This window comes from Heptranchias perlo, chromosome 2, assembly GCF_035084215.1.
Source record: "Heptranchias perlo isolate sHepPer1 chromosome 2, sHepPer1.hap1, whole genome shotgun sequence".
In the NCBI taxonomy this organism is placed as follows: domain Eukaryota; kingdom Metazoa; phylum Chordata; class Chondrichthyes; order Hexanchiformes; family Hexanchidae; genus Heptranchias; species Heptranchias perlo.
In genome coordinates this window covers 162,986,366-162,996,783 of record NC_090326.1, presented here as the reverse complement: position 1 = coordinate 162,996,783, position 10,418 = coordinate 162,986,366, and the positions used below count along the sequence as shown (strand labels likewise).

At 48.8% G+C, this 10,418-nt stretch overlaps 1 protein-coding gene across 1 annotated transcript in view; it reads left to right on the top strand.

The window, feature by feature from the left end:
• Positions 1–8,349: 8,349 nt before the first annotated feature.
• cyldl (cylindromatosis (turban tumor syndrome), like) overlaps positions 8,350–10,418 on the top strand; it is a 41,210-nt gene continuing 39,141 nt past the window's right edge. Inside the window, 1 exon segment of the mRNA XM_067996423.1 lies at positions 8,350–8,460. Within this exon segment, the coding sequence (XP_067852524.1) occupies positions 8,350–8,460 (111 nt within the window).

Below are 10,418 nucleotides of genomic sequence, written 5' to 3'. Positions count from 1 at the left end.
GAATTGATGAGGAGGGAGGGTGAATAGATGAGGGTGAATTGATGAGGAGGGAGGGTGAGTAGATGAGGGTGAATTGATGAGGAGGGAGGGTGAGTAGATGAGGGTGAATTGATGAGGAGGGAGGGTGAGTGGATGAGGGTGAATTGATGAGGAGGGAGGGTGAGTGGATGAGGCAGGAGGCGGGCCAGGTTTGGGGCTCTGGACAGGAGCAGAAGTTCGGACCTCCTTCCTGCAGAGGGAGATCCCATGATATCAGCAGCTCTCTGCGAGCTGTCAGTGTTTTAAATCCCTCCCAAAGGCGGAAGCATCGAGTGAGCCCGCAGCGCAGAAAGAGAGAGAGAATCCAACATCGAAATAATAAATCCTCACTGGCTTATCGGCCATTTAATCAGCCGAGGGACAACACCCAGCTCCCTTGTTGTTCCCCAGTGTCCAGGCGAGGGATACAAAGTGACAGGGAGAGGAATTAGCAACATCGACTCTCATTTACACCGATTAATGTCATCGCTCCTGGGCCAGTTAAACGATCCAGGTCAGTGTGTGTGGTACAGCAAAATCAGATTTCACTTTCAGTTTACTTTTAAGTCTTTAAACTGTATTGTTGTGTATGATGTAAAGATTTATTTTATATGCTCGTAATTGTATGCGAGTTGTGATGATCTGGAATGCACTGCCTGAAAGGGCGGTGGAAGCAGATTCAACAGTAACTTTCAGAAGGGAATTAGATAAATACTTAAAGGGGAGAAAATTCGCAGGGCTATGGGGAAAGAGCAGGGGAGTGGGACTAATTAGATAGCTCTTTCAAAGAGCCGGCAAAGGTGCAATGGGCCGAATGGCCTCCTTCTGTGCTGTATCATTCTATGATTCTATATATAATTTATAAATTTATTTATTGGTGCTGTGAAGCCCATGGGATTAAAGGGGCAGAGGCTGCGTGGATATGAGATTGGCTAAGAACATAAGAAATAGGAGCAGGAGTAGGCCAATCGGCCCCTCGAGCCTGCTCCGCCATTCAATAAGATCATGGCTGATCTGATCCTAATCTCAAATCTAAATTCATGTCCAATTTCCTGCCCGGTCCCCGTAACCCCTAATTCCCTTTACTTCTAGGAAACTGTCGATTTCTGTTTTAAATTTATTTATTTATTTATTTATTTATTTAATGATGTAGCTAAGGGACAGAGAGTAGTGGTGAATGGTTTTTTTGGGGGGGGAATGTCAGATAAAATTTAATGTAGAGAAGTGTGAAGTGATACATTTTGGAAGAACAATTTGAGGAAAGGCAATATAAACTAAATGGTACAATTTTTAAAGGGGGTGCAGGAACAGAGAGACCTGAGGGTGAACATACACAAATCTTTAAAGGTGGCAGGACAAGTTGACAAAGCTGTTAAAAAAAGCACACGGGATCTTAAATGTAAGGGGACATGATTAAGAAGTTTGCAGATGATACAAAAGTTGATAATGAAGAATGCTGTAGACTGCAGGAAGATATAGAATCATAGAAAGGTTATACAGCATGGAAGGTGGCCATTCGGACCATCGAGTCCCTGCCGGCTCTATGCAAGCGCAATCCAGCTAGTCCCACTCCCCCACCCTATCCCCGTAGCCCTGCAATTTTTTTCCTTTCAAGTACTTATCCAGTTCCCTTTTGAAGGCCATGATTGAATCTGCCTCCAGCACCCCCTCAGGCAGTGCATTCCAGATCCTAACCACTCGCTGTTTAAAAAAAGATTTTCCTCATGACACCTTTGGTTCTTTTGCCAATCACCTTAAATCTATGTCCTCTGGTTCTTGACCCTTCCACCAATGGGAGCAGTTTCTCTCTATCCAGTCTGTCTAGCTCAATTGCTAAATTTAAATCTGAGATAGATAGCTTTTTGCCAACCAAAGGTATTAAGGGATATGGGCCAAAGGCAGGTATATGGAGTTAGATCACAGATCAGCCATGATCTTATCAAATGGCGGAGCAGGCATGAGGGGCTGAATGGCCTACTCCTGTTCCTATGTTCCTATCCTTCATGATTTTGAACACCTCTATCAAATCTCCTCGCAACCGTCTCTGTTCCAAGGAGAACAATCCCAGCTTCTCCAGTCTATCCACGTAACTAAAGTCCCTCATCCCTGGAATCATTCTAGTAAATCTCTTCTGCACCCTCTCTAAGGCCTTCACATCTTTCCTAAAGTGTGGTGCCCAGAACTGGACTCAATACTCCAGTTGTGGCCGAACCAGTGTTTTATAAAGGTTCAATATAACTTCCATACTTTTGTACTCTATGCCTCTATTTATAAAGTCCAGGATCCCGTATGCTTTTTTAACCGCTTTCTCAACCAGCCCTGCCACTTTCAACGATTTGTGCACATCTACCCCCAGGTCTCTCTGTTCCTGTATCCCTTTTAGAGTTGTGCCTTCTAGTTTATATTGCTTCTCCTCGTTCTTCCTACCGAAATGTATCACTTTTCTGCGTTAAATTTCATCTGCCACGTGTCCGCCCATGCCACCAGCCTGTCTATATCCTCTTGAAGTCTATCACTATCCTCCTCACTGTTCACTACACTTCCAAGTTTTGTGTCATCTGCAAATTTTGAAATTGTGCCCTGTACACCCAAGTCATTAATATATATCAAGAAAAGCAGAGGACTGGTCAGGTGGGCAGAAAAGTGGCAAATGGAATTCATTCCAGAGAAGTGTGAGGTAATGCATTTGGGGAGGGCGAACAAGGCAAGGGAATACACAATAAATGGGAGGATGCTGAGAGGTGTAGAGGAAGTGAGGGACCTTGGAGTGCATGTCCACAGATCCCCGAAGGTAGCAGGACAGGTAGATAAGGTGGTTAAGAAGATATACGGGATACTTTCCTTTATTAGCCTAGGCACAGAATATAAGAGCAGGGAGGTTATGCTAGAACTGTATAAAACATTGGTTAGGCCACAGCTTGAGTACTGCGTACAGTTCTGGTCACCACATTACAGGAAAGATGTGATTGCACTAGAGAGGGTGCAGGGGAGATTTACGAGGATGTTGCCAGGACTGGAGAATTTTAGCTATGAGAAAAGATTGGACAGGCTGGGGTTATTTTATTTGGAACAGAGGAGGCTGAGGGGAGATTTAATTGAAGTGTATAAAATTATGAGGGGCCTAGATAGAGTGGATAGGGAGGACCTATTTCCCTTAGCAGAGAGGTCAATAACCAGGGGGCATAGATTTAAAGTAATTGGTAGAAGGATTAGAGGGGAGTTGAGGAGAAATTGTTTCACCCAGAGGGTGGTGGGGGTCTGGAACTCACTGCCTGAAAGGGTGGTAGAGACAGAAACCCTCAACTAATTTAAAAAGTACTTGGATGAGCATTTGAAGTGCCCTAACCTACAGGGCTACGGACCATGAGCTGGAAAATGGGATTAGGCTGGATAGCTCTTTTTTGGCTGGCACAGACACGATGGGCCGAATGGCCCCCTTCTGTGCCGTAAATTTCTATGGTTCTATGAACCTTGGCTTTATTAATAGTCATAGAGTACAAAAGCATGGAAGTTATGCTAAACCTTTATAAATCACTGGTTAGGCCTCAGCTGGAGTATTGTGTTCAATTCTGGGCACCACACTTTAGGAAGGATGTCAAGGCCTTAGAGAGGGTGCAGAAGAGATTTACTAGAATGGGACCAGATATGAGGGACTTCAGTTATGTGGAGAGACTGGAGAAGCTGGGATTGTTCTGAGCTTCTCCAAGGGGAAGGTTAATGGAGGTATTCAAAATCATGAAGGGTTTTGATAGAGTAGATTCGGAGAAACTGTTTCCATTGGCAGAAGAGTCAGTAACCAGAGGGGACAGATTTAAGATAATTGGCAAAAAAGCCAGAGGAGAGATGAGGAGAATTTCTTTTGCGCAGCGAGTTATGATGTTCTGGAATGCACTGCTTGAAAGGATGGTGGAAGCAGATTCAATTGTAACTCTGAAAATGGAATTTATATATATATATATATATATATATATATACATTTGAAAAGGAAAAATTTGCAAGGCTTTGGGGAAAGAGCAGGGGAATGGGACTAATTGGTAGCTCTTTCAAAGAGCCGGCACAGTCACGATGGGCCAAATGGCCTCCTTCTGTGCTGTATACCTATTATGTTTTATATATTGAAGAATTGCATTTATGTAGGACCTTTCACGATCTCAGGACGTCCCAAAGCACTTTACAGTCGATGAAGTACTTTTTAGAAGTGTAGTCACTGTTGTAATGTAGGCAACACGGCAGCCAATTTGCGCACAGCAAGATCCCACAAACAGCAGCGTAATAAATGAACAGATAATCTATTTTAGTGATGTTGGTTGAAGAATAAATATTGGCCAGGACACCGGGGAGAACTCCCCGGCTCTTCTTCGAAATGGTGCCATGGGATCTCTTGCGTCCACCTGAGAGGGCAGACGGGGCCTCAGTTTAGTGTCTCATCCGAAAGACGGCACCTCCGACAGTGCAGCACTCCCTCAGTACTGGAAGTGTCAGCCTAACTTTTGTGTTCAAGTCCCTGGGAGTGTACTTATTCATCTTTTATATAGTAAAGACAGGACTTGCAGTTATCCAGAGCTTTTCACAGCCTCATTGCATCCCAAAGCACTTTACAGCCCATGAAGTACATTGCGAAGTTCAGTCACTGTTATTTTATTTTCAAAAAATATACTTTATTCATAAAATTTGCAGCAATACATACAATACAGTTGTCATATCACATTCCAAACGTATACAATACAGATTATACAATTTTCAGGTTACATCAAGTACAGTTCAATGAACACATTGGACATAATTACAGTTCATCACACTCTAGGGTGCCTCATTGCAATACACTCAATGCACATTTTTGATAACAGGTACGTTACAGATTCTTTACAGGTTCATTACAAATTCATTACAGTTACATGACATCAGTTAGAATTTTACATTCTGCCCGGGGTTGGGGGGGGGTTTCCCTGATTGCAGCCCCTCGGTATACAATGGCGGGAAGGCTCTAAACGGTTGCCTTTCCCCACAGGGCCTTTGCGGCGGCCGCACCCATCCTCAGTGCGTCCCTCAGCACGTAGTCCTGGACCTTGGAATGTGCCAGTCTGCAACACTCGGTCGAGGACAGCTCCTTGTGCTGGAAGACCAGCAAGTTTCGGGCAGACCAAAGGGCGTCTTGCACCGAGTTGATGGTCTTCCAGCAGCAGCTGATGTCCGTCTCAGTGCGTCCCCGGGAACAGCCCGTAGAGCACAGAATCCTGTGTTACGGAACTGCTCGGGACGAACCTGGACAGATACCACTGCATCTCTCTCTAGACCTTCTTTGCAAAGGCACATTCCAGAAGGAGATGGGTGACGGTCTCGTCTCCACCGCAGCCTCCTCTGGGACAGCGCGCGGGTGGCGCTGAGAGTCCGGGAGTGCATGAAGGATCTGACGGGAAGGGCCCTTCTCACCACCAGCCAAGCTAGGTCTTGGTGCTTGTTTGAAAGCTCTGGCGATGAGGCGTTCTGCCAAATGACATTGACAGTCTGCTCGGGGAACCAACCGACAGGATCCACCATCTCCTTTTCCCGCAGGGTCTCGAGGACGTTACGTGCAGACCACTTGCTGATCGCCTTGTGGTCAAAGGTGTTTTTCTGCACAAACTTTTCCACGAAGGACAGGTGGGGCGGAACGGTCCAACTGGACGGAGCGTTCCGTGGCAGCGTGGCCAGGCCCATCCTTCTCAACACCGGGGACAGGTAGAACCTCAGCACGTAGTGACACTTTGTGTTTGGGTACCGAGGGTCAATGCACAGCTTGATGCAGCCGCACACAAAGGTGGCCATCAGGATGAGGGCCATGTTGGGCACGCCCTTCCCCCCCCTTTCTCTGGAGATTTGTACATCGTGACCCTGCGGACACGGTCCATTTTTGATCTCCAGACAAAGCGGAAGATGGCTCGGGTGACTGTCGCGGCGCAGGAGCGAGGTATGGGCCAGACCTGCGCCACGTACAGCAACACCGAGAGCACCTCGTACCTGATGACCAGGTTCTTGCCCACGATCGATAGGGATCGTTGATCCCACAGTCCCAGTTTCTGCTTAACCTTAGAAATACGCTCCTCCCAGTTTTTGGTGCACGCCCCAGCCCCCCCGAACCAGATCCCCAGCACCTTCAGGTAATCCGACCTGACGGTGAAGGGGACAAAGGATCGGCCGGTCCAGTTCCCAATGAACATGGCCTCGCTCTTGCTGCGATTTACTCTGGCCCCCGAGGCCAGTTCGAACTGGTCGCAGATGCTCGTCAATCTGCGGACCGACAGCTGATCCGGGCAGAAGTCGGCGCGTCGTCCATGTACAGGGAGGCCTTGTCCTGAGTGCCTCCGCTGCCTGGGATCGTCACCCCTCTTATGCCCGCATCCCTCCTGATGGACTCGGCAAAGGGTTCGATGCAACACACGAACCAGATGGAGGAGAGAGATCGGCCCTGCCTGACTCCAGGTTTGGTCGGAAAGCCTTCCGATTCCCACCTGTTGATTGAAACTGCGCTACTGACTTGTGTGTAGAGCAGTTGGATCCAATTGTGGATTCCCTCCCCAAACCACATTTTGGAGAGCACGTCCATCATATACGTGTGCGATATTCTGTCAAAGGCCTTCTCCTGGTCCAGGCTGATCAGGCAGGTGTTCACCCCTCTGTCCTGTACGTAGGTGATAGTATCTCTGAGTAGTGCCAGGCTATCAGAGATCTTCCTACCGGCTACAGTCCAGGTCTGATCCGGGTGGATCACCACCTCCAGGGCTGACTTGACCCGATTGGCGATAACCTTGGACGTAATTTTGTAGTCCACGTTAAGTAGTGAGATGGGTCGCCAATTTTTGATTTTTTTCCCTCTCCCCTTCTGCTTGTAGATGAGGGCGATGATGCCTTTTCTCATGGAGACTGACATGCTGCCTGCCAGAAGCATACCCCCGTACACTTCCAGCAGGTCTGGGCCCATCCAGTCCCACAGAGCAGAGTACAACTCCACTGGTAAACCGTCGCTTCCGGGAGTCTTACTCTTCTCGAAGGACCAGACGGCCTTTGTCAGTTCGTCCAGAGTTAGCGGTGATCCAGACTCTCCCGCTTGCTGTTGTCTAAAACCTCCGTGATAGATGACAAGAAGGACTGGGAGGCCGCGCTGTCTGTGGGCTTCGCGTTGTACAGTCTGGCATAAAATGATTTGCAGATCCTCAGTATGTCGGGCTGTGAGGACGTGACCGAGCCGTCCTCTTCCTTCAGGCTGCTGATTGTAAACAATTTTACAACACCAAGTTATAGTCCAGCAATTTTATTTGAAATTCACAAGCTTTTGGAGGCTTCCTCCTTCCTCAGGTGAATGTGGAAATGAAATCCTCGAACCCTTCGCATTTATAAATCACAGAACAATACTTGGTGATTACAGACAGTGTTTTCAACTGCCCGTTGCCAAGGCAATCAGTGTGCAGACAGGCAGGTGTTACCTACAGATCCCCCGAATATACAAACCACCAAAAAAAGAGAGAGGCAGAAACATCGAAAAGACAGCAAATGACCCGTTGTATATTACAATTGTCAACCCCAGTCCATCACCGGCATCTCCACATTCAGGCTGCTGATCACAGAGCTCTCTTTGTGCACCTTTTGGAAGAAGAAGCGCAAGCAAGTCTCGTCCTGCTCCATGGAGCGGACTCTGGACCGGAAGATGATCTTGGAGGCCTCGGAGGCAAAGAGCGAGGCTTGCTGGCCCTTCACCTCTCTGAGTTCCTCCCCGACATCGATCCCCATCGACTGCAGCAGGAGCAGATTCTGCATGCTTTTCTGGAGTCGGGACATTTCCCTCTGCCTCTCTCTCGCCTTCTGAACACCTTTGAGGATGAAGAACCTCTTGATGTTGGCCTTGATGGCTTCCCACCAGTGCACTGGGGAATCAAAGAGGGGCTTTACGGTTCTCCAACCTTTGTAATCCCTCGTCAGTTCCTCAATGTTTCCCGGGGTCAACAGTTTCACGTTCAGCTTCCATGTCCCCCTGCCCACTCTCTCGTCGTCCTGTAGCTGACAGTCAGCCAGTAGGAGGCAGTGGTCAGAGAAGAACACCGGTGTGACCTTGGTGGATCTGACCTTGAGCTTCGGGGATACAAACAGGAAGTCTATCCTGGAACGGACGGACCCGTCTGGTCTGGACCAGGTGTTTTGACGTGCTGCTCCGTCTGCAAGGGTTGCTGAAGATGTCCGCACAGCTTGGCGTCTTTCACCCCTTCCATCAGGAGTTTGGACGTGGCGTCCAGTTTGCTGTCGGCTCTGCCGGATCGTTCCAGCCGCATCGATGATGCAGTTGAAGTCACCGCCGCGAGAATGACCGGCTTGGACATCGCCAGCAGCAGTGGGAGCTGCTGGAAGATGGCCAGCCGCTCGCCCCTTCAGAGCCGGGGCGTACACGTTGATCAGCCGGAGCGGAGCGTTTTTGTACATTACGTCTGCTACGAGGAGACGACCCCCCCCACCACCTCCTTTACTTCGGTGATGGTGAAGTTGTCTCCCCGCAGCAGAATCCCCAGGGCCGGAGGCACGGTTATCGTTGCCTCCCGACCAGATCGACGGCCCGTGGGCCCAGCGCTGCGACCATTGCCGGTAATTGCTGAGATGCAGCAGGCCGCACTCCTGTAAGAACAGCAGGTCGCTCTTGACCTTGGCCAGGTAGTCCAAGGTCGACACACATCGCGTAGTGCATTTAACGCTACGCACGTTAATGGACGCGACTTTCAGACCCATTTTAACAACCGTTTAAAGTCTCACCCGACAGTCCGTTTTGCTGTTTCCAGCTCTTGGCCGTGTCCCCTGCATCCAGGTGATCTGTGCAAAGTGCTCCACGCTCCCTGAGCTGAGGTACGAGTTTCTGTTCTGCCTCAGAGAGGGGGGTAGTCGTTCCGTCGGGGTGACATCGGCGGCCTGGTGTCGGGTGCAGAGGTCCGTGCGATCCTCGATCGGTTGGAGCTCCTCGTTGTTCAGTCACTGTTATAATTTAGATTCCACCATCACCACATTCCAGTGAGACAGAAAGGGAACCTTAAATTAAAACAGGGGTCCCACCCCAAACCATCAAACCTCTGACCGATGCTGACTGACCTCATGTACAATCTCAGCACTTTCTATTTTTATTTGCATTTTATATAGAATTATAATTATAATGTGCCTGGAGAGAGTTCCAACTGGGGAAAATGCTGAATTTTAAACCATTCCATTTTTATAGGTTGTACAGCACAACAACAACAACAACAACAACAACAGCCACCTGCCTTTATATTAGCTCCTTAAACGTAGGGAAACGTCCTAAAACGTTTAACAGGAGCATAATCAGGACAAAAAATAAATTGACACCGAGCCACATAAGGAGATATGAAGACAGGTGACCAAAAGCTTGGTCCAAAGTGGTAGGTTTTAAGGAGCGTCTGAAAGGAGGAGAGAGGTGGAGAAGTTATATAAGCGCCTTTCAGGTCTTCCCAAAGCGCTTTACAGCCAATGAAGTGCTTTTGAAGTTTAGTCACTGTAGGAAACGTGGCAGCCACTTTGTGCACAGCAAGATCCCACAAACAGCAAAATGTCACAAGGACCAGATAATCTGTTCTAGCGATGTTGGTTGGGGAATAAAATTGTCCCAGGACACCGGGGAGAACTCCCCTGCTCTTCTTCGAAATAGTGCCCCTGGGATTCTTTTACATCCGCCCGAGAGGGGCAGAACGAGGCCTCGGTTTAACGTCTCATCCGTAAGACGGCACCACCGGACAGTGCAGCACTCCCTCAGTACTGCACTGGGAGTGTCAGCCCGGATTTTGTGCTGAAGTCTCTGGAGTGGGACTCGAACCCACGACCTTCTGACTCAGAGGTGAGAGTGCAACCCACTGAGCCACGGCTGACACGCACACTTCCGGTCCTGGACCAACAGATCAGAGGTGGTGAGTTTCACGTGGCCCAAAGTTGTGAAACTGAATTCAATAAATTTGGTCATTTCTGAGTTAGAACCAGAAAAAAAGGTCAATCAAAGCTGCCGGATTGTTGTTAAAAAAAAAACAACTGGTTCACTAATGTCCTTCAGGGAGGGACCTTGCCCACCCTTACCCAGTGTGACCTATACGTGACCTCCAGTCCCACACTGTGCGGTTGATTCTTAATGCCCACAGGGCACCTCGAGATGGGTATTTAACGCGATCTTGCCAGTGTTGCCCGCAACCTGAGCACGAGGGACAATTCGCCTGACTGAGCGACCGCTCCGTGGTTTCCGATTCTCGCTCGCCGTGCTGGACGTGGACATGCCCTCTGCTGAGCCCCGGGGATGGGGGATGGTTTGCTCCCGTAGTAAACTCCACAGACGCGTTTCTTTATAAACGTGCTTAGGATTTTGCCACGCCCAGCGCACAGTGGAAATA